The sequence below is a fragment of the Rattus rattus genome, chromosome 9 (genome assembly GCF_011064425.1).
Source record: "Rattus rattus isolate New Zealand chromosome 9, Rrattus_CSIRO_v1, whole genome shotgun sequence".
NCBI lineage: Eukaryota > Metazoa > Chordata > Mammalia > Rodentia > Muridae > Rattus > Rattus rattus.
The window spans coordinates 71,501,390-71,525,909 of NC_046162.1; the positions used below are offsets into that span (position 1 = coordinate 71,501,390).

A 24,520-nucleotide genomic window follows, 5' to 3' on the forward strand; every position below is an offset into this window, starting at 1 on the left:
TTTAAGCTAATCATCATTTGCGTACGCTATCTTTCAGATATACATACCAAAATCTACTCCAACCATAACCACAGTTTTACACGAGAAACTTAAAAAAGGATGTCTTTCTGTATATGTAATGTTTCAGAAATGGTACACAATTTTTACATTTTTTGCCTTAATTTAAACGATTTTTTCCAATGACGTAACTCCAAACGCCAATGCACAGCTAATGCTCTGGGCGCTTGCTCCAAGCCCCGACATGCATCGCTACAGACACCTTTTCTTAAGAATAACAAAGTACAACACAGATACATAATAAGCCTTAAAAATACCTGAGAGGTCTTGCCTGGGCATTGCCTGCTTCTACATAGGGATGTAAATAATCCTTTATGTAGAGGTCAGCAGCACTATTAGAATGGGTGCAAATGAGAATCCTGCTGAAATAAATGGTGCAAATAAAAAGAATGACACAACAAAAGCTTGTCAAGCAGTACAACACCAAGAGAGCAGTGGCCATCTTATGTCATTTCCCTCTCCCCACTCACATTCAACAGGGCCCCCGGTGCCTTTGGGAGTTATGTTACTCTAAGCTAAAGAGGAGCTCCCCAAAGTAATTTTCAAATCTATCCATAGAAAGTATCTTTAAACCCAGCCCTTGGAGATCTAACATACCCATAATATCTTAGCAGACTTGAAGTTCTGATAGCTCTGTCAAATTACCATTGTCTACACTGTCGACTCGTTCTTGTTATTTGGGGGGAAGGGGTGTTTTTGTTTTGTGAGACGGGGTTTCTCTGTGTAGCCCTGGCTGCCCTGGAACTCACTCTGTAGACCAGACTGGCCCTGAGCTCAGAGATCCAGCTGGCTCTGCCTCCCAAGTGCTGGGATTAAAGGCACGAGCCGTAGCACCCGGCTTACAGTGCCTGCCAACTTTTAAAACAACATATTCTAAGAGAATACAAACTTCATTGCTTTGAGGGTAAGAACAGGATAAAAACTGTCTTGATGCCCCTCATTCTTTCTCTAAAACAGGAAGAGTGGCTCTGCCTGGTGAAGAGACAGGGGCATTGTCTCCCTCAGCTCACCTCGTCTCCTGCTGCTGCAGTATGTGCTTGACGGCCTGAGCCAGAGTGAAGGTTTTACCCGTCCCGTAGGGTCCGATGATAAGAACGGGGGGCAGCTGGATGCAGAGCGGAGTGGTGATGGCCAGCACAGCTTCTTTCTGCTTCGCATTTAGTCGGGGATCCAACTGCTCATCCCACTGTCTGTGGAAAACACAAGCCCGCTGTTTTAGACACACACCTCCGTCCAACTGTCCTGAGCAACGTTTACAATAACCAACGCTCACTCCCAAACCTCTCCGGATTACTCGAGAGTCCAAGTAAGGTGTTCTGCCAGAAATCAAAACTAACCTGAATTAGATTCTAACAAAAACAAATCAGACATTTGTAAAATGCAGAAAACTGTTTCCCACAGTGCGGAAGCTGCCGTTTCCTCCACAGCAAATAGAATACAAAAAGCCAACTATCTACATTTCTACTGTTAACTTAGTGAAAGGTCTCCAGACAGCCTTGGATCACAAAGAAAAGGAAAAACTCTGCATCTCCCTGGTAAAGAAATATCAAAGTTTTATAAATCTTGATTAAGTAGCATTTTTATAAAAGGTATCAAACCCACACAAATGGACTGTTTTCTAGTATTTTCTTCACACACACACACACACACACACACACACACGTGTGTACACCCCATCCACATGGCTCCTGCTGTCGGGGTAAAGAGCACCTGCTCCAGTAGCGTGTGGGCTATATAATGCGATCCCGCCCACGAGTGCCCCTTCTGTGCCATGCTGTGACCTGAAGATTTAAATGAACACCAGGTGCTGACACAAATCACACTAGGTAAAGGGTCAACAGTATCCTCCGTCACAGCTCCAACCAAAGCACTAAGTACTACAAGAGCGGACAGAAGCAGGAAGCGTGTGTGAAGACGGTCCAGCCGAGTGTCTGCAGAATGGCCAGACAGGAGAACAGACTTGAGCCCGAAAGTCCTCGGTGAGGCAGAACTCCCCTTAGACCAGAAACTACTCACATTTGAAAAATGCTGTGACAGTCTGAACTGTTGAAAATCCCAAGTGTTACAGGGTACTAAACTCAAACCAGGGATGGTCTTTAAATCTAAAACATCTTGGAAAACAAACATGACTTATTTTTCTGAATTTTAGCATTTTAGCACTGAAAAAAAAGGGACACTGTATGTGTTCCTCTGCAGAAGCCAGCTTCCTCATCAGTTCTTCCCAGCCTGGCAATGCTACATGAGCCCTAGAGGACCACCGTGCCCAGACCTGACATGAGATAGACAGCACCATGGTTACCCCAAAATCATCCCAGCACCTGTTTTCTTTTCCTTCCTGCTCTACAGAACCTAGCTGACCACTCTGCTTTCCAGCTGCTTGTGCTGGAGCCACTGTGGCCAATCTGATGTGGGAAGAAGTCTCTCAAACAGCCTCTCTCTGTCTCTGTGTCTCTGTGTGTCTGTTTGTGTGTCACTGTCTCTCTCTCATTTCTTTCATACACACACACACACATACAGATATATAAACACTACACTAGTTTTTTGGTTTTAAGGCAAGAAGACCCATCTTCTGTCAGTGCTCCTCTGGCTGCACACAGCACATGATAAGTAAACCCCAAGTGACCATCCCTAACCAACACAACAAGCACAGGAAAAACACAGCAGACAGACACCCAGCATGCTGCTCTAGGCCAGGAGGAAAGAGGGAGCAGGCTGACAGCACTCCTGGCTCAGGCCTTGGTTCCCAACGGCTGGGCTTCTATAACTCAACCTAACTTACGACGTGCACCCACACCTGACCCGGCCAGTTCCAAGATGCCCTGCCTTCCATACCCCTCATCTGTCTACAGACACCAACACTGGCACTCAATGGTTGTCTTAAAGCCAAATGAGGCCAGGCACATGTCTACGTGAACTAAAAGGTTCATAGAAAGTTGTTGGAAAAATACAACTGAGCAACAAAAGTTCAGTCCACATTACCTTCTATTCCTATCTTTTCTGATGATTTTAGAAAAAGACATTGGTTGAATAATATCCAGTAAACACAGGACAGCACACACTAACCACTCCCATCTGGGAGCATGGATACGCACATCTTACAGTATGTCTACAGAATACTGTAGACATAAGACTCTATACATCAACTACAAAGCTAAGAGATTGCTGACAAACTCACGGGATCAATTCTGTAATTTGTCTATGTCTTTACTTAATTACAGAACCCATTGATTCTGTGTCAACTGTTTCAGTGTGGTGAGGGCCAGAGCACATCAGAGACAATCCATGTCAGTCACCCGTGTAATTTCAGGCAGTGAATAATGAATATGTAAAGAAAGCCAAAGATCGAGACAAACCATCGTCATTGCACTGGCATTTAGCAAGAGAGAATGGAACAGGCTCACTATGATACGCAGTCTCTACAGTTGAAAGTATAAACTTTCTCCAAGTCTCATCTCAGTGTAAAAAAAAAAATGGTTTTGTTTTGGTTTTTTTTGGTGGTGGGGGCAGGGGTTCTGCTTTGTGTTTTGATTTGTTTGAGGACAGGGTTTTTTTCTCTGTGTACCCCTGGCTGTCCCTAAACTCAGAGACTTTACCCCCTGCCCCTGACCCTGCCCCTGCCTCCCAAATGCTGGGATTAAAGGTATGTGCTACCACCACCAGCAAAATTTTTAAAACTGAGTAAAAATTCTCTTCCTCCCAGCACAAATTAACTGTCAGTCTTCCTTGTTCTGGACCGTGTGCCCTGCAACTGGAGTGCAGGGTGCACGCCCAGGAAAGCTTTGTAGCTTCACTGTCCGTCCACACTCTCTGACTCCAGAAAAGAGTTTATAGATATCTATCACAATGTGTCCCCAGACACATGACCTTCTCCTACTGTGCACACTGCAGTGGGATAAGCCTGGTTCTGCATGAAAGCATCTGCTGTGTGAAGGTTTCCTGGCGCCCGGGCAGTTAACAGTACTGTTAGATGCAATGAACAAATCAAGTTACCATGCCAAAAGCTTCACAGAGGTGCCTCACATTTGAATCTAGGCTTCCTCTTTAAACTTGAAATTAATGTTAACGTCAATGTACAAGACCCTCTTGATACTCCAAGAAATTGAGACATGATCTCATACCTTACAAAGCACAGAGTACAGGGAAGAAGTTGAAATGTACAAAATGAATGTAGAAAGAAATCAACGTGGAGAGCACAGAACTGTGGCAGTGTAGATCAGGAAATGTGCTTAAAACTAAAACAGAAGCATCCACTTAGGCTGATGTGACTCTAAGGACCAAAGGACCTACAAAAAGCTGACCCTCAGCAAAGACTGTTTGGCAGAGAACGCCATGCAAAGGTGAAGGGGTAGAGGAACAGACACAATGAGTGACAGAATCAGGGTCACAATGAAAGATCTTAAGATCTCACATATCAATGTATTTAAAGCTGATAGACTAGACTCTTAAAATGGCTAAGGATGGTGGATTCTTTGTTCCATAGATTTTACCACAGTGTTTAAAGATTTTCAAAGAGCTCAGAGAAGCACAAGGAGCCAAACTGTCCAGGAAGGCACAGATAATGTCCAGGCAACTGACATCCCATAGCCCTCAGCTAGAGCACGGGGCTGAGAAAGGAAGAAGACAGTGCTGGAAGGCAGTGAGACCCTGGAACAGAATTCAGAATTAGGCTCAGACCTGATCCTCAAAGATCTGCACATGATGAAATGCCATGGTTATTTTAGGAAACTAACTCTGGAAGAAGTGTTTGGGGTGGAACAGACAACAGAAATACAGACCCAGGATGGACAACAGAACGCCACAGAAACAGTTGGGGCTTAACTTCAGCACCAGCTGTAAGAATGGAAAGAAAAGTGGATGCAAAGAAGCCGAGCCAAGTGAGAGCTGGGCTGCCCCTGGGTTTCTACAATCAGATCACAACCACGTTTGGGACAGTGAGCACCAAAGCACCAGGGAATAGAAAATGCTGGACATATGTGGCCTGGCGCCTGCTGAGAAATTGGGCAATAAAAAGAAGTGGGGTGAGGTAGAAATGGCAGCTTGTCCTGGAAGCACAGCGTGCATTGTTCTGTCTTTACAAGCAGAGGCGACGGACTGCTGAGTGGGTTTGCATGTGCCACTCCTAGGCCCGATGGCAGCAGTGAAGCGCCCAGGCCTCTGTGTTCACCCTTCACTTGTCAACATGCAGGTGATCTTGGAGATCAATCAGTAAAGACACCAGGCCCTCCTTCAGCAGGACAAGACACAACCCTGCCAGGTGGCCACCCAACCTTGTCTGTATTGCGGAAAGCCACTTAGAGATTAACATCAAGTGACAGAGATGAACAAAACACTCACACAGCTACATATTCTTGGCACAAATCAGCCTGACTTAGCTGCAGGTGGAGGTGACAGAGTAAGCAGAGCAATGGTTCCACACCTCCTAACTTGACAGCAGTTTCTGAAGAAGAGTTGTCTGCCCATTCCCTCCACTTTGCTAGATCACAGTATCGCCTACATCCCAGAGTTACTTAATACATGTGACCCACTGTGAAAAGGTCATGATCATCACATTGAAAGTCAGTCTGGAAATACCCCGAAATGCTCAGTGTTCTATTAGCCTGTGACCACTGAGAGAAGCCACAGAATTAATTTGTAATCTAAAGGCCAAACATTTCATTCATGTCCTGACGGACATAGTCTTGAGCTCAGTGTACTGGCCTGTGCCCCAGAGTCAAAGAGGCTACGGCGGGAGGACTGCCACAAGTTCGAGGTCAGCTTCAGCTACATAAGATCCAGTCCAGCCTGGTTACTGAATGAGACCCTGTCTTAAAGATAAACAGTCTTCTTTTTTCTAAGAAATCGCTTTTCATACCTGTTGGGACTCCAAGGTATAGTGGGAGTCATACTGATGTCTGGAAACAAAACACCATTGTCCTTAATCCTGTCTAGTGCATAATGCATTTCACAGAGGGGTAATCGGTTCAACTGAAACTGAAGCTCAACCTGAAACACAGAAGGAGCATTTTTACACGACTTTCACACCAGCATAGACAGCAGCGGTATACTAAATACTACATGGCAACAATGGTTTGCAGGACAAGTTTAGAGTTTCTTCCAAACTATGGAATTAGCATCAGAAATTAGAATGGAAAAAATGGCTGCGTGTGTTAGGCACTGTGATAAGCAGCTGCCATGAGTGACCTTGTATGATCATACTAATATTATACATGCTATTATTAACCTCATTTTACATACTAAGAATTGAAATCTTATAAACACCAGATAAAGGGTATCTGAATCCACCATACCCAGAGAAAATACATGTGATAGCATCAGAACAAGTGTGTAATACCATGCAATATCAAGTGTTGAATGATAATCAACTTTATAACCCTGTACAGACTGACTATGAATAATGGTCCCTAAGTTCCCTATTTTGAAGACACGCGAGCTTTCTAGTTAAATACGGCTGAGCACGGGCTTCGACCAGCACCATGACTGCAAAGAGAAGGGAAGCAGCTCAGTGCTGATCTCATGGCTCTGGGTGCAGCAGTTTCCCAAACATCTGCCCTTCCAGTGCTGATGTCAAAGTGCAGAGCCTCTACAAGTCTGGACATGTTCCTTAAACTCAAAAGGTGACGAAGCTGTAGTTGCAACCAGTCACGATAAGACTTCAAAGTCACATGCACTCTGGTTCAATGGAGGGAGAACAAGCAACGGGCAACTGCTGGTACCGTGACGAGCCTCCCGGGGAAGGGAGCACTGCCTGCAGACATACCTGGGTGTCACAGTCAGGCCGCAGACTGAGCTCTTCACAGCATTCCCTGGATATCCTTAAAAATACATAGTCTTTTGTTTTTTCTTCAATAGTAGCTTCATAAACCTTCTCTTTGGTTCCCTGGGACTGGACGAGCTTCTCTTTAGGGACTGGTAATAAATAAACAGCATTGACCCTGGTCATCACCAGTCGTCCAGCCAAAGTGTCTTCAGACAGGGTTTCAGTAAGCTTAAAACGACCAAAAAGTTGTCCATTCTGAGCATACTTTGCACCCCCAGAAACTCCAGTGAGCATGAAGCTTGCTAAGATCTGCAGCTGCACCTTAAGGTTGAACCTAAATCAAAAGCAGAAAGCTAATTTGAGTATTTCTAGTCAAAACAACAAGAACTAGAGAAACACAATGAAGAAACTCAGATGTAAACATATGGAATATGAAACTTTGTACCAATTCCACACTGTACAAGTCAGCGACTCGATATCGGATAGCTTTCTGCCTTAAACCCAACCTGAAGACAAGTCACGGAAGCATTAGTTGTGTTGTGCATTTCTACGAGACTGCATGTGGCCCCTGCCAGGGCTCAGTGGGTAAAGCGCCTGCTGCCAAGCCTGACCCCAAGTTCCCTCTAGAGCCCGTGAGGGGGAAGCAGCAAGCTAAGTCCTGAACGTTGTTCTCTGACCCCAACATGTGAGCCCTGCCTCACAGACACACACACATGCATGAGCACAAATAAATAACTCTGGTAAGTCTGAGCAAACTATAGGTGATCTTTAATAAAGTGGAATGCGTTAATTAATAGGAAGACCTGTTTGAACACAGTTGAGATAATTAAGACTTTAATACCACCTAACCCAGGAGGAAAAGCACTGAATTACAACCACAGTGGACTTACAGCTGAGTGCTCACCAGGGAAATCTGACCAAAAGAATCCAGACATAACATTTCTCCTTCAGTAATGCTAACAAATAACAAAAGAAATAAAAGTTTACCTGTTTAATATAAGGGACTGGCTCTCATGCAGGAATTATGGGAAAACAAATCAGCCTATTTTAGCAGACAACCATCAGGACACTCATGCACCCCCGTGTGCGCGTGAATGTGAGAGACCATGTGCCTGAAGGGGTCACAGAGGATCAAGGCTAACTTAGACATTTCAAAACATTTGCAGCAGGGGTTGGGGCGTGGGGGGTGGGGTGGATAGCGCACACCTTTGATCCCAACACTAGGAAAGCAGAGGCAGGCAGATCTCTGTGAGCTCAAGGCCAGCCTGGTCTACAAAGCAAGTCCACAACAGTCAGGGCTACACAGAGAAACCCTGTCTCAAAAACCCATAAATAAATAAATAAATAAATAAATAAATAAATAAATAAATAAATAAATAAATAATCAATCACATAGAATCTTGTGTCACCAGTGATTCTTTAAATAAAGCTTCTTTTCTTTAAATAAAGCTGCGTTCATACACTGGGAAGGACCTGGGTAATTAAACCTCGCTCAGGGTTGGGAGAGACAGCACTGTCTCTAACACATTGCTGACTGACAAGACCTCTCTGTAGCTAACGGTGATGTCCAAGCTTCCAATTGTCTCCCTTGTACTTTGCAGTCACCCTCCTCTTTAAACTCCCTCCTCCTCAGACATCCAGGGACTTTCTGCCAGCTGCTACTCCAAACTACTCCAACTACTCCAAACTCAGACACCTCAGAGCCCCAGGGTGCCCTCACCTTAGTCCTAAAGGACGCCTTTGTTCCTGCACTCTTCATGCCCAGACATGTAACACCAAATGACCTCTGACCTCTCCCACGCGTGTCTCCCGACCGTGCTTGCATGCATTATGCAAAAGGTTCACCATCCAGCTACATGTCCACGCTAAAAGCGGACTTACAGTAACTGCCTCTCTCACCAACTGCCACTCCCCCACCATACTGTCTCAAAGCCCTGATTCTAGGGGCACCGTGCACTCTTACTACTGGGTAAGTCGCTTGCAACTCAGCCTTTTTAGCCTGGATAACTGCAATAAACTCCAGTTCCAGGGGATCAGACACTCTCTTCTGGCCTACGTGGGCACCCACACACAAAGACACACAGAATTTAAAATAAGACAAATCCTTTAAAAAAACAGCACTTTGAAATTTAATAATTCAAATACTTTAAATACAACACACACCCTAAGTGGACAAAGACAATTCTCTCCACTGTTGCACACCACATTTTGAATCAATCTTGAAGTCTATGTAATCTCAGCCTTCCCAGGAGGCAGAATAATAGCAACAAAATTTCCAACTGCTGTAAAACCACTTGTCTAGCTCCTTCGGAACATGGAGGGACCAATGCCAGCATTTGTTAGCTCATTCTCTCTGAAGTGATAATTTAATTTTCAAATACCAGAGCTATACAGTAAGTTTGGTTTCATGAGATTTTTTTTTCTGACTTCATGAACAGCAGTCAAGCCAGCAACAAGAGAAGGAAGGCTGGCCTACTGCTGCAGAGGGAGGGTGGCCGGGACGTGGCTCAGCACCCACATCCACCCTAGGCCTGCAGGGCAGGTGGACACTGAGTACCCAGGCCAGTTAGGCTTGCACTGCACAGGTTAGTGGAAAGCACACCTTCCATTAATGTCTGTTTCTTCGGTGTTTAAGATTATTATTTTAAATTCTGTATATGAGGACATAAATGCGTGTGTCAGATGGTGCTCCCAGAGGCCACAGTGTTGGGTCCCTGGAGCTGGAGTTAAGGGCAGTTGTGAGCCACTTGGTGTGGGTGCTGGGGACAGGAAGGAGCTCCTCTGAACCACCTCTCCAGCCCTAAATCCTGTTTCTCTAAAAACTGCATCTCTCAGAACTGGATGGATTTCTTCCAAGGTAGAATCACTGAAAGTGTATCAACATGTGGCGAAGTTTGTTTTCTTTTTAAGGGAGAAATAAACCTTGAAGGAGAGCCTCTCCTAGCAGTGAGGCAAAGTGCACTGCCCTTAGCGCACTGAAGCTTTTACAAGCAGTCTCTGTGGCTGAGCTCCACTCAGAAACTGATGGCTGGCCTCAAGCTGGCCTTGAACTCGGGATTCTCTTGGTTTTGTTCCCTTTGTGCTAGGATTACAGGTGTGCAGCACTAGGCCCCACTCTCTGGTAAGTTGTGCTTTTTTTTTTTGTGTGTGTGTGTGTGTGTGTGTGTGTGTGTGTGTGTGTGTGTGTGTGTGTGTGTGTGTGTGTGACAGGATCTTCCTGGCTGGCCTGAAATACAAACCTTTTAAGATTTACATAAATGGGAGAAGCCCTGGCAGGACAATATGGCAGGTAACATTAAGATTCCACGCTGTACCTTTACAGGTTGTTACAAATGTTCTTAAGGGATGGATGGTACTGGGCTTTGTATGTTTAGGTGGGCAATTATATCTTATCAACTGGGTCAAAGATTATTGTGTTGTGTGTTCTTTTATGTGACGATTTGAGTGTAGCAAAGTGTGAGGTGGCAGGAGACACGGGGCCATCATGGAGTTGGGATGTTTCCACCAAGATATCTAGCAGATATCTTGGGGCACTGTGGTGCGGACCTAGCGGGTTAAAAGAAACCATACTTTTTTTTTATTTTTTATATTTTTACCACAACAGATTTTAATAACAATTATCATTTCTACTGGATATTAAATAATCTTAATGGGGAAATATATTCTATTTCATTTCAAGTAAGCTTGGGATCAGTAAAATATTGATTTTATAGAAAGACATTGAACCATAAAATTTATTATATTACATCTTCAAATGTTTTCAATTTATATCTTGTTCCCATGTGTTTTTATGTCATCTGTGCAGGTATAAGTTTAAGAATTACCAGTTTGTTCTGGCCTTGGTATTTGTCATTGAAGAGATCAATGAGAATCCCCATCTTCTATCCAACATATCCCTGGGATTTCATGTTTATAATGTTCCACACACTGAAAAGAACACTCTCATGAGTACTTCGACTTGGCTCACAGGGCAGAGAAACGCCATGCCTAATTACAACTGTAGAATGAACAGAATGTCAGCTGCTGCACTCACAGGTACATCATGGGCAACATCTGCCCAGACTGGGACACTGCTCAACTGTACAAATTCCCACAGGTGAGGGAGATTACTGTGTGGGAAGAAAAGCTCTAGATATGCCTTGTGGACATTTCAGGTTTCTGCAGTGGTAAAAAAATAAAAAAGACACACTTAAACTATGCCTGAATGATGGAAGGTAATTACTCGGGCAATAGGTGATCAATCCACTTTTTTTTTTTTTTGCTTTGGACTAGAAGATGAGGTGGAGTAAACAGAAAGGGGATAGATCCTGGAAGAATTCTCTGTAATTTTCCAGAAATATCAGTAATAGAGACTAATATTTTAATTCAGAATGGAATCACATTAATCGCAACCATTTTCATCTTATGCTTCGAGACTGAGACTGTGTTTGATACAAGTATTCTTCCTCTCAGTTCCAATTCTATTTTCTCTTCAGCTTACTTTTGGGCCTTCAGATCCTATCTTAAGTGACAGAGGTCAGTTTTCCTCTCTCTACCAGGTGGCTCCCAGTGACACAACTCTGTCACTTGCCATGGTTTCTCTGATGTTTCATTTCAGTTGGTCCTGGGTTGGCCTGCTTCTCATAGATGACCACAAGGGGACTCATACTCTTACACTTGAGAGGAGAAATGGATAGGAATAGAATATGTCTAGCTCTTGTGGAAATGATCCCAGTCACCTGGACTTCATTTTCCTATAATTTCTGGAAAAATTTAAAGAAGATCTAGGAATCATTGTCCAATGTTTTTATTATTTATGGGGACATTGATTCTCTCCAAGGTTTAATGGACAATCTAGGACAACAATTAATAACATGGAAAGTTTGGATCATGAATTCACAATGGGATAGTACAAAGCAAGCTGATTATTTTCTGTTAGACTCATTCCATGGGAGTCTCATTTTTTCACACCATCATGAGGAGAGTTTTGAGTTCTCTAATTTTATCCGAACGATAAATCCTTACAAATACCCAGAAGACCCTTATCTTCTTAAGTTGTGGTATGCACTTTTCAACTGCTCACATTCTAAATTTGATTGCCAACTTTTGGAGAACTGTCAGCCAAATGCTTCCTTGGAATTGTTCCCTACAACCATTATTGACACGAGCATGAGTGAAGAGAGTTATAACATATACACTTCTGTGTATGCTGTGGCCCACACTCTTCAGGAGATGAGTCTTCAACAAGGTCAAATGCAATCACATTTAAAAGGGGAAGAAATGGTCTTCTTTCCTTGGCATGTAAAATCCCTTCCATTGTATTGTAATATTGGCATTGTAACATTTTGAAGGTTTGACAAATCTTTCAAACTAGGTATTGTAAAGTTCAGTGCATTTAAAAAGTTAGCACAAATTTAGTTTCATCCTGGAGAGATGGCTCAGTGGTTAAGAGCACTGACTGCTCTTCCAGAGGTCCTGAGTTCAATCCCAGCAACCACATGGTGGCTCACATCCATCTGTAATGAGATCTGATGTCCTCTTCTGGTGTATCTGAAGACAGCTACATTGTACTCATATAAATAAAATAAATAAATCTTTAAAAAAAAAAAAGATTTACACAAATGGGAGGAGACAGCTCAACAGGTAAAGGTGCTAGGGACATGAGCTGAGTTCAATCCCCAGAACCCACTCAAGAGACTGGATGCACAGCAGACGCCTGTGATCTCAGTGAGGGCCAGAGACAGGAGAGTTGGCCAGAAGCATGCACATAGAATGTGGCAGCAAAACAAGAGAAACCCTGCCTCAAAACCAGAGTGGAAGGAGAGGTGCAAACCCTGAAGGGTGTCTTCTCACATCATGTGCTCACTTGGGTACTTAGGAGTCCATACTCACACACACACTAAAGAGAATCTTTGAAACAAAGATTTATATAAATGGGCCAGCACATACCTGTCACATGAGCATTCAACAGGGAAAGGGGAAAGGCTGACACGTTCCAGATCAGCCTATACTCTACAGCCAGACTCCAGAGAAAAGGGAAAGTGAAGCCCAAAGGGGCTGAGACCCAGTCCCAGAAGAATGAAAATAAATTATACTCACTTTGCACAAATAGGTACTTTAACAGGTTCTATTCCATTTAACCTACAAATGGAGAGGTGCAATGTATTTTTGAGGTTTATCTTTTCTTTTTTGGATAGGCATTTCTGAATCTGTTATTAATGCAAAGGCAGTCTGAAGAAAAAAATGTATTGACTAAACTCTATTTAAAAGGAAAAGTTGTTATAAAAATGTAATCTCATCTCGCCGAGGTTCAATTTTGAAGACTAACCCTATTCATCTAAACAGAGGAAAAGTACTTTTAAATAACAACTGCCTTATTAATAGCTTCACTCACTCACTTTCATTTAAGGCTACTTCCCTTACACTGATAGTCTTGCTTCAGCTCTTGGTATGTGGCTGAGGCTAAGAAGACAGAGCACTTAGAAATCGATGATGACTTTTGTGACAAAGAAACACATAGTAAACACAAGTCTTACTTGCACTTCCGTGAAAGATGGAACCCAGAGTCCCCAAGGTGCCGGTGTTGGCTCATGACTGTAACCCGAGGACTTAAGAGGCAGAGGCAGAAAGACTAATGAGAGTTCAAGGCCTGCGTAGCGAGTTCTAGGCCAGCCAGGTCCTCACAACAAGACCCTGTTTCTAAATGAGTTAATTAGTTAAATAAAAAACACAGCTAGTGAAGAACATTTATTTTAATACCCATCTTCATGTAAGATTTCTCCACTTTAGCTTGTCTCCATTGTAAAGTTAAAATCATCACTGTAAAGGGAGAGAAAGAAAATGAGTGGAGAGGGGGACTCAGAGGGAGAGGAGAGGGGACAGGTGGAGAGGAGGAGGGAGGGGGACGGGGGAGCGGCGGGAGGAGGCTCCAGAGAACATACCTGCTGACTTCTTTATACTGGGCGATCTCCTCAATATAAAGCAGGTCGTGTAGCCGGGACTGATAGTTAGTCTTGGTCAAGGATTTGTCTAAAACGGACTGTGTAAACAGCTGGTCAGCAGAGAGAGGAATTTGGTATCTGATCAAAAGGCTCTTCTCCCAATCAGTAGTCTCGTTAGGTTCAAAGTCTACAATAGTCTTGGAGGAAGGCTCCCAGCGCCTGGCTGTGGTTACCAGCTGCTGCTTGGCATGCATCAGGTACTCAAGATCTACACAAAGATGGAGACATTCAGAAAGGAGCATGACATCAAACTCTCAAGTGTGCAAGTACTCATTCCTGTAACAGCTTCATACACTAGAGATAAAACTCTCAAAGATAAACAGCACGGAACTCACTGACAGTACTTCCCCATGCCAGACATATGTTGACTATCTTAACAAAATACATCATTAGGAACCCGTGTAAGAACACTTTGTACACGTTAGGCTAGGTCATGCCACACATAGTTATTTGGGGAAACATTCAGAACTTGACTCCAGTCAAGAGCAACCTGCTGTGCGGGAGAAAGCTGATAAACTCCTGGGTGACAGACTGTACCTCGTGAGGCAGAGTCCCTGTCCTCTGCACCCTGAGGTACCTGCCCCGAAAACACAAAGAAGAACCAAGGTCCTCAAAGCCCTGGGCTTTGCTTGTGTGGACGTCACTTTGCTTCCAGCACCAATCTGATAGAAGACATAGATATACACACCGTTGTCCCCTTGAAACGTGTGACTGGAAGTCATTTAAATGCCACTTTGAGCAAAATTACACTGTAAGCAGAGTTCAATATCAAAATCAGGAACTGTCAGAGATGTGATGTAAACCAACAAGGATGAAAGCCACAAGGAACTCACAGTGCCCTACCTGAGACTTGGTGGATAGAGCTTGCCCACACTAGAAAAGTAAGAATTGGCCAACAGGTGAAAAGTTGTTTTACTGACTCATTAGGCCAAGATTCAGTTTTAGTATAAGAGGAAAAACTTCCCTACTTCAGACAGGGCTCAGGGAAAGTCACACTAAGCTGTGTCTGAATTAGAACAGGCATGGCTGCAGCCTCTCACTCAGTTAGTGCTCTGGCATGGTTGTTTATTATTTTGTGGTGCTGGAGATGAAACCCAAAGCCCAACATATCTACCACTGAACTACACCCCAAGCTCTGATGCTGCAACATCCAGATGCCACACACGCACATAAACACACACAGTCACTCACAAAGAAATTTCACCACAGTAGCAAAGTATCCTACTATCTTAGTAAAAATATATAAAGGCCCTAATTTCTAATATGTGATCCTTGTGAAAGCACTTTTCTATGAGTGTTGCTATCCTCAAACAGCAGCATAAGTACAAGGATCACAACAATAAAGATGAACTGACCGCTAAAATCACACTTCAGACTGCTCTGGGGGCTGGAGAGACGGCTCAGCAATTAAGAACACTTGCTGCTCTTTTCAGAGAACCATGGCTTCCAGAATCCATGACGGATGGCTCATAGCCACCTATAACTCCAGCTCCAGACACCCTCTTCTGTTATTACAGGTACTACACATACACACACACACACACACACACACACACACACACACACACACACACACACACACACACACACAGAGAGAGAGAGAGAGAGAGAGACAGACAGACAGACAGACAGACACAGACAGACAGATTTAAGTAAAGAAATGTTCTTCAATGGATTACAATGGACTAGGCATGGTGGCACACATTTTTAATCTCAATATTTAGGAGACAGGCAAACTTCTATGAGTTCAAGGCCAGCCCGGTAAACGGAGCAGGATCCAGGCCAGTCAGAGCTATAAAATAAGACCCTGTATTAAGAAAGAAAAAATAGTATGTAAAAGTATGTCAAACGTCTATTATAAAGTGGGAAACTTACAATTCATAATCACATTATATTTTTATTTAAGTGAATTCAGACTATATTTAAAGCAACACATTCTCATGTCATTTAAAAGTCACTGACTATTCCTGTGTTCCTTAAGGTGCTGGGACAATAACAGACCTAAAATGGTCTCCTGAGAACACCACTGTTGTTATGTTAAAATCTACACAGACTCAGCGTCTCTACTTCTGACTAAAAGTATTCAGAGTTTTGGGGACAAGGTATAGGCCTGTCTTGACATTTTATGTAGATAGTGCCATAATTCATAATTTGGTTTTAGGAAATTATTAGAGCAAGTAACACCACAAAGTTTTCAAACAATGTTACATTTTATTTAATTCCTTTTTGGGAGAGGAGAGGGAGAATCTCACTATGTAGCCCAGGCTAGCCCAGAACTCATGGTTCTCCTCAGCCCAGGAATCAGGTTATGAGCCACAGTAACCAGGACTCTGTTAATGACTAGAAAGAGAAGGGAACTGTGGCCATAGAGAGGACCTGAAAACAGCTGAGGTGTGCCAGCCTCAAAAGAGTGTGTGTGAATGACAGAGGCTCCTAAGGAGAGGCTTCCTAGAGCTAATTCTCACTGGAACCTGAGTCAGCTTCTGCCTCTGTTCTCACTCCTCTAAAGTTTTTTTTTCTCTTCTCTTGTTTTTGAAGGTGGGGTTTTTTTGGAGATAGGGAGGATGTTTTAGAGAGAGAGAGTCTTCCTCTATAGCTCTATGGCTATAATTTGCAGTCATCCCCTGCCTCAGTCAGAGAAGTGTCAGCCACCATACCCTAATCCTGTCCTCTTACCTCAAAAAAAAAAAATCATCTGTTAAAATTGTTAAACTGTGTAGTGACCCACCACCTAATATAGTGCTGAAAGGTCTTGAGAAACACTTATGGAAAAGAAGTAAGGTCCCCCCATGGGACACGGAAGAGACGTGCTCACCTCCCGCTGTAGGAGCTGCTAGGACCAGACTTAGGGAAGGTCATGCGCAGGACTGCTGAGTCAGCTCACCCATGGCATGTACGTTCCCTCAGCCTACACCATCTTCAAATAACCACTCTGGAAAGACGAAAACTGAACAAGCGTGGGGCAGCATTCACAGCACCACTTAGGAGAGCTCAACAGCACTTATTAGCAAATAGTGCTTATTAACAGGACATATGGGCACTGCGTGTTAACTAACCCTTGAAACAATAAACTCCAAGCAAGGCTGAGAGGAATTACAAACCTGTACAACGTGTACCATGAGATGTGGCAGGTAGGCAGAAGCTGTGAATACACTGAAGAGAAATCCTCTAGAAGTTGAAGTAGACTATCTAGAGGTTGTGGATATAGCTTAGCTCAGTGGTCCAGCACTTGCCTACCACGGGTGAGAGCCTGTGTTGGATCTACAGCATAACCAAAGACCTAACAAACAGGATATACTTAACTATACCATGGAAGGGCTGCCACTCTTCAACATAACCAACTCTGGGCTATTGAGCTGGCTCAGAGGTTAATAGGGCTTGCTGCTCTTCCAGAAGACCAGAGTTCAGTGCCCAGCATGGCAGCTCAGAACTGTCTGTGACTCCAGCTCCAGGGAACAATAACTCTGTCCTCTGAGGACACCTCCATTTCCCCTTGTACAAACTCACATACAGACAGGCAAATGTACATGCAATTTTAAAATAATAAAGATGAGCCTTTTTACAAAAGTAACCAGCTCAACTAGAGCAGCTAACCCGACACAGGAACTACTTGCCAGTATCCTCAGCGTCTGTGGTGTCGAGACCTCAAGAGCCTGCTCACATTTCAGCCACAAAGCTACTATCCATGAGGACACAGCATCCAGAGCAAAGCTCTGCTCTGAAATACGAAATGCATCCAATTTAAGCACTATCTTTAATGGGGCCTGGAAACTGAACAAAAAGACAGTGCAAGGAAACAAAAGCAGAGATGGCCCAGAGGCATTCAATAAATGCAACTTATTAAAAGCAGCTCTATTATCTGAAAGTGAGATAAAATGCTTCCTAATTTCAAAGTCAGATGCCTCACTCTTCCTTACAAGACCAAAGTTCTGGTCTCTCGTTTTACAGTTTTGGCCGCTCACATTACAGATCAACACAAGTGTACAGTAACTTCCCAATTAGCGCTTTGCCTCCATTCTACCACTGTTCCTTTCCCACACTGCTACCCAGAGGCCACAGGGAGTCCTCCCAGCTATGCCAACCATTGGCCCCTTTTCTCTCCATTTAAGAGGTGAATAGAAAGCTGAAACACACAGACACACAAACACACAGACACACAGACACAGATACACACACACCCAGAAAGACAGAGAGAGACAGAGAGGGAGAGGGAGGGAGGGAGGGAGGAACATATTACACACGCACACAAAAGCATGTCAGATGTGATGACACACACCTTTAGTCCCAGCATCTGAGAGGCAGAACAGGCAGATCTCTGTAAATTTGAGGCCATCCAGGGCTATATAGAGACTCTGTCTCAAAAAATAAAATTAAATTTAAAAACTATGCAATTGTCAAGGTACAAATTAATAAATACTAAAACCAAAACCAAATGTACTCCACAAACACACATAAACAGACTCACACTGGAAAGACAGCAAGCAGCTTCTCCTCGTGTTTTTATTCACTTACACTGATCTTCATGCAAACTTAAACCCTTTCCTGCAGCTCTGCTGGCCACACGATGTCATGTGGATAGAGGACATGTGTCCCTCATTTGCCGCCATCAACTGGGGCAGCTGGCAATACCTCCTAAGGTGAACTAACTTTTGGGTTGATGTTATGTCTCACTAGAGTCACAGTGCAAAAAAAAAAAAAAAAAAAAGTATCATGCTTCCAGATTAAAATCTAAGAACAAATTTTAAATATGCTGCCTCCAGACATCCGAAACACAATTCCATACTTTCCATCAGTGGAGGCAGAGTATATAGCACACCAGGAAAGCTCACTAACTTCTTTCCCTCACCAGTGCCTTTTCCCACACATTCTGAGTGAAACTCTTCAAGTTTACTCAAAGACAGTTTAATATACAGTGTGTTTTTCTGAACCTCAGTATCTCACCAACCAGGAAAACGACTGAATTTTAAAAGGAAAGCCCAGTTGAAGTCACACGTACTTCTTCAACAGTTTAAAGATCACCAGATGGCTATTAGAGGAAAGAAATTTCCTAATTCCCTCTTGGCCCATAAAAAAGCTTTGGACGTTACAGATAACAACGACAGTGTGGGGGAGGGAATCTGTGGAGTTGTGTTTTTAGTTCAACCAAAAACTAAATACTGAGGGAAGGTCTCAGGTCCGTGTGAACCAGGAGACTCGGAGTCGCCCTGGTGCAGGGAATCGCACCCTCAGTCCGTGTGAAGGGCCGCAGCCTTGGGGGCTGAGGCACAGTGAGATGGAGGGTGAGAGCGGCAGCATCCTCACCACATGAGGTGCCGTGTCTTGAAGAACATCGAGCTAACAGATGGCCCAGCAGGGCCAAATGTGTAACTTTATGTAAGAAGCACGGCCATTTCCAGCATAATTTAAGTATAAAACTTGCTACAGTCATTGGGAAGAGGGGTTCTCAGTGAGAAAATGCCTCCCTCCATGGTTTGGCCTGTAGGTGAGTCTGTAGTACATTTTCTGAGTTAGGGATTGGAGTGGGAGGGTCTGGCCCACTGGTGGTACCCCTCTGCCCTGAGTTGGACTGGTAGTCATGGTTTCTATAAGAAAGCCGACTGTGCAAACCATAGAGACCAAGACAGTAAGTAAGCACTCCTCTCTGACCTCTCAATCAGCTCCACGTTCCTGCCCCGTTTGAGCTCCTGCCATGACTGACTTCAAAAATGAACTGTGGATTGGAAGTTTAAGAGAAATAAATTTGTCCCTCCCCAGGTTGCTTTTGGTCATGGTGTTTAACACAGCAAGAGCAAGCTCACAGAGAATTTAGTCTAGGAGTGGGGGGTATTGCTGTGATAGACTTGACCATGTGTGGAGGATTGTGGAAGGATTTTGGAACTTTGGGCTGGAAAAGTTCCTCAGTGCTCAGAGCTCATGGACTGTTTTGTGGGACCTTAGACAATAAAGCTGAGAGCAGGCCGTGAGCAGTGTTCCTCCACCCACGGTCTTCCTATCGGTCAGTTCCTGTCATCTTCCAGCCTGAGTTCCTGCCCCTATTTTCCTGGAAGATGGACTCCAAGCTGTGGTGTGAGTTAACCCTTTCCTCCCCATGTTGTCGTGCTATGTTTTCACAGAAATATAAACCCTAATGAAGACACCAATAAGTTGACACTCAAGTGGAAGAGGCAAGCAGTAAAGATAAAGACATTTCCCACTCAAATTCCAGTTTCTCTTCATCGCTAAATTTCTTTGCATGCAAAAATCAAGTTACATTGAAATTTATATTTCTAACACAAAACAGAACCCAGACCTGCTTCAGTTCCCAACCACATTCTCAGACCTGAACCTGAAGATGAACAGGCTGTGCGTGAGGTTAAAAGAGCCAGGCAGTGACCCTGCCACCAACTCAGCACGGTGATTATCTTGCCTTGTGTTTCTGGAGCTGTCCACACAGGCATTTCAGGACGTGAGAGAAAACACAACATTGCCACTTCATTTCTAGCAGCGACCAGCAGCTTAACTTCCATCAAGTTCCTGCCCTCAAATTCTTTGCTGACAAGAACTCTGCACTAGCGGTAAAAAAAAAAAAAAAACACTGAGGGGGAAAAAAAAAATATATATATATATATATATATATATATATATATATATATATATATATATATATTTGGCTGTAAAGAAGACAAAGTAGCTAGAAGCACTAACTACTCTTCCAGAGGACTTGGGTCAATTTCCAGCACCCACATGACAGCTCATAACCCATTGTAATTCCAGTCCTAGACAATCCAAATACCCTCCTCTGGCCTCTGTGGGCACCAACCATGCATGTGACAGACAGGCATGCGGGCAAAAGACTCATACACAAAAATGAAAATAAAAAATAAAAATAATGTTGAACAAAGTTAAAAGCCACTGAGAGGGAACGAGTATGTTATGGCCATCCTGCTTTCATGACTCAAGAACCCTGCTAGGGCTCACATCATATGGAAACAAATACAGCTCTACAGGAAACACCCTGGAACAAAGGAGGAGCACCTACACAATGACAGCAGTTTTCAGAATACGAAAGCTAGGTGTAGTGGTGCGCACCTTTAAACCCGCACTCAGGAAACGGGGCCAGGAGGACCTCTGTGAGTTACAGCACAGCCAGAGCTACATGGGGAGAATTTGTCTCAGAAAAAAGAGGAGGGGGGGAGGAAGAGGAGGAGGAGGAGGTTGGAAAGATGACACGGCAGTTAATGGCCATCTTCCAAAGAGCCAAGGCTCAGCCCCGTACCTCACTGGACAGCTCAGAGTTGCCTGTGACTCAGTTCCACTGAAAAGCACCATCACACCCATGGCATGTGAGTGTGCTGGCACGTGCGCATGCACACACACACACACACACACACACACACAAAACAACAACAATAACAACAATAATGAAAAATAATAAAATTACCAAAGCTAGACTCAGGGCTGGCAAGATGGCTCAGTGGGTAAGGGCACTTCCACCAAGCCTCGCAATCTGAGTTTGAGCCCTGGAGCCAGGGTAGAAGAAAACTGGCTCCTGACAACTCCCCTCCACAAGTATCCTATGACACGTGTGTGCCCCGCACCCAGTCTACGTGGGCCTTTACCTGCTGAGCAATCGCCAGCCTGAAAACAAGTCTCCTGAGTGCCCACTGTAGCTAACTGTGGCCTCCTCAGGTCCTCAGGCTCGCCTAAGGAAGGTACACGAGTTCCACTCTCTAAATGCTGCCCCATCAAGCCACAGATGCTCAGACCTCTACCCAAGCCACAGAAACAGTAGAAAACCAGAATTCCCGGCCAGCTCGGTGTGACATCACCACCACTCTTCTTCCAGAAGCAAAGTACACTTACAGCGGTCAAAGCATCCCTTCTCTTCCCATCAGACCCAAGTCACCTTCATTTCTTTTGCTCATCATCTGTTAACAACATCTCTCTTAACTTTTTATTACAGACCTTTAACTTCTGCTACTGTGGATCCTTAACACTTACAAAACTGTTATGGGAAAACAAAACAGGATTATAAACCACTACTCTGAAAACAAACTTCTGAAACAAACTCCATCTGGATGCCAGACAGGGGTTCGTTCTCTTCTATTTCTACGACTTCACCCTCCTCCTAACTCACGGCAGCGCAGCTCTGAAGCTCTGTGTGCGGTCACAGCTGCTCACCAAGAACTGCCCAGGGTTGAGTTCTCACTGCACGGGAAATACTCACCATCCAGTCCTTCATCATAAGACCTGCCACACTCTGTGCTTTACTTTTACTTTATCTACTGACATGTCTATTTGGCTATGGAGATTAACATTTTTTTGTTCCTACTGAGAAAATGACAAAATTACATACGACCAAATAAAACGTAAATGGAACCAAACAAGGCAGAAAATGAGATAAAATGAAGTCCAGGTTATGTTAGCACACGGAGAAGACACCACCTAACTGCAAAGCTTGGCACAAATGTAACGAAGTGAAGGGCAGGCATGGTCACACACACTTGTAATTCCAGCACTGGGGAGGCTGAGGCAGGAGACTTGTAAATTCAAGGCCAGCCTGGGCCACTTAGTGAGACCCTGTCCCAGTAAAAAAAATAATGAATGAATGAACGAACATATGTTAACCCCAACTTACAAGGGGGGAAAAAGAGAAAGGCAGAACAATTCCACCATTAACATCCTAGTGTCTACTCATGAGAAAACTATTCCAGGGTCTACTGGACGGGTCACATGGTACTTGAAGATAAGTATCCTCCACATTACGATCAGTTCCCGTTAGCACAGGAGCAAATTTCATACAGCTCACTACCTAGTGTTATTAACGAAACCCTTAACCATTTGTTAAATAAATTATGCCTCTGGAGCCACAGAAGTGTGGGCTAACTGCCCTTTCTGTTGGATGCAGGCATCGAACTTAGACACGGGTAGCAATACACAAGGCGAATTAGCTGCAGTGTCAAGCACACGGGGCCTCTGTGCTGAAACCAGGGAAACTCCCAAGCACCACGCCCATCCTGTGGAGACGCCCTGCCCTCCTCAACAGTGGCAAAGGCACACACTGACTCAGGGCTGATACTGAGGGCTTTTCCTTCAAAGACAATGGATGACCATCAGCAGAGCTAACTGAACACTCAGAAGGAAACAGAAACAGACACTGTAGGTATATAGGCCATTACCAATAGAAAGACATTCTAGTCAAATACTGAAAGGTTTAGTTATGCTAAAATCATATTACTTGACCATGAAATTGCTAGATCAAAACAAACCTAATTACCCACTCATGTAAGTTAAGTGAAGTGGCCTCAAGGAGAGATTTACCTAGCCACTGATGGAGGAGACCAAGGCCAACCTGACCCATTGTGTGGCCATTACACAGTGAACATGTCAATTAACATGGGAATTTTTCTTTTGTATTCCCTACCTCTCTGTGGAATATTTAGGGGTCAATACATATCTTTTAATGTTGCCTTCTAATACATTGTACCAGGGAAAGTCTGAATATTACCTTCTGTAGAAGCTGCGTCAATCATTACTCTTTGCATGAGTACTGGCTCCAATCCAAAGTCGAAAACTATGGTTTGGCGAAAAGTTCCAAATATTTCTGTGTTAAATGCTATCCCGACTTTATACACGTAATGATCTAATCCATTTTGGGCCATCTCTCCTCCTATCCATTCTTGACAGTTCTCGGGGACTTCTTGTGATACCTGGGCAGTACTATCTCCGGCAGATATGGCAATGATACTAAAATGAGGACGATGAGCATCATAGAGCAAGGCTACCCGACACAGCATTCTTGCAGGCTACAAGGAAGTTAAAATAATGCATTGAGTACAGGGGTGAGAATTCAGTTGTAACTGGACTCTTCCATGAAAATACTCCCAGGAGGGCCTGCTACACCCCATGTTTCTAAGGTACTATGCTCACAACAAACTATGCTCACAAGCTATTTAAGAAAAAAAAGTTAAAATAATAATAAAAACAAAGACAAAACAGAATGGTTAAAGCAAAGTTTCTAAAATGGTATTCGTCTGCTCTGTCACCAGCCTCCCTGGACCTTCTGTGCACATTCACCTTTGCCTATGCAAAATCTGCCACCTTAGGTCAACTTCTAAGTATGTAGCCTCACGCAGGAAGCATTCGCAGGAGGACAGTTACCCCTGCGAGCATGGGATAGGGTTCAAGGCTGAAGCTAAACGTTCTTAGACTCTCCATCTCAAGATGTAGATGGTCCCATGAAGAAATGCCACCAAAAAGGACAGAAAACTTCTCCACCAAACATGCTCACTGAAATGTTAACTCCACTCCGATCTTAAACTGCACCTCGTGGTTTAGGAGGAGAAGCAGTGCAGAAAATGTCTCATACTGAGAACCCTCTCCCTAGAGAGGGCTCGGGATACAGCTCAGTGGGAGATCATGTGCCTAGCATGGGCAAGGTCCATGAAACATAAAATAAAAATAAGACAGAATAGGGGTTGGGGATTTGGCTCAGTGGCAGAGCGCTTGCCTAGCAAGCGCAGGGCCCTGGGTTTGGTCCCCAGCTCCAAAAATAAATAAATAAATAAATAAATAAATAAACAAATAAGACAGAATAAAGACACACTACTACAGAATTTCTGACTTCATCAAATGAAATACAAAAATAGGCTTTTTTTGAAAAAATCTTAGAATTGCCAGATTAAATAATTAAATTATCAAATAGTTTATTGTAAGCCATGAACCCCATCCTATGTTCCAAGCTTAG

The 24,520-nt window shown here is 43.8% G+C and overlaps 1 protein-coding gene across 4 annotated transcripts in view; it reads right to left on the minus strand.

Moving 5' to 3' along the window:
- The window catches only part of Helz (helicase with zinc finger), a 138,227-nt gene that overhangs the window by 59,361 nt on the left and 54,346 nt on the right, over positions 1 to 24,520 (minus strand). For 3 of the 4 annotated variants that reach the window (XM_032913925.1, XM_032913921.1, XM_032913923.1), the window contains 6 exons: positions 23,282 to 23,579; positions 13,735 to 14,002; positions 6,815 to 7,148; positions 5,909 to 6,039; positions 1,068 to 1,247; positions 315 to 419 (listed from right to left, as the gene is read on the minus strand). In XM_032913925.1, coding sequence (XP_032769816.1) covers positions 315 to 419; positions 1,068 to 1,247; positions 5,909 to 6,039; positions 6,815 to 7,148; positions 13,735 to 14,002; positions 23,282 to 23,579 — 1,316 coding nt within the window. The remainder of the gene's footprint in view (positions 1 to 314; positions 420 to 1,067; positions 1,248 to 5,908; positions 6,040 to 6,814; positions 7,149 to 13,734; positions 14,003 to 23,281; positions 23,580 to 24,520) is intronic. The other variant, XM_032913924.1, reaches the window with a different exon arrangement.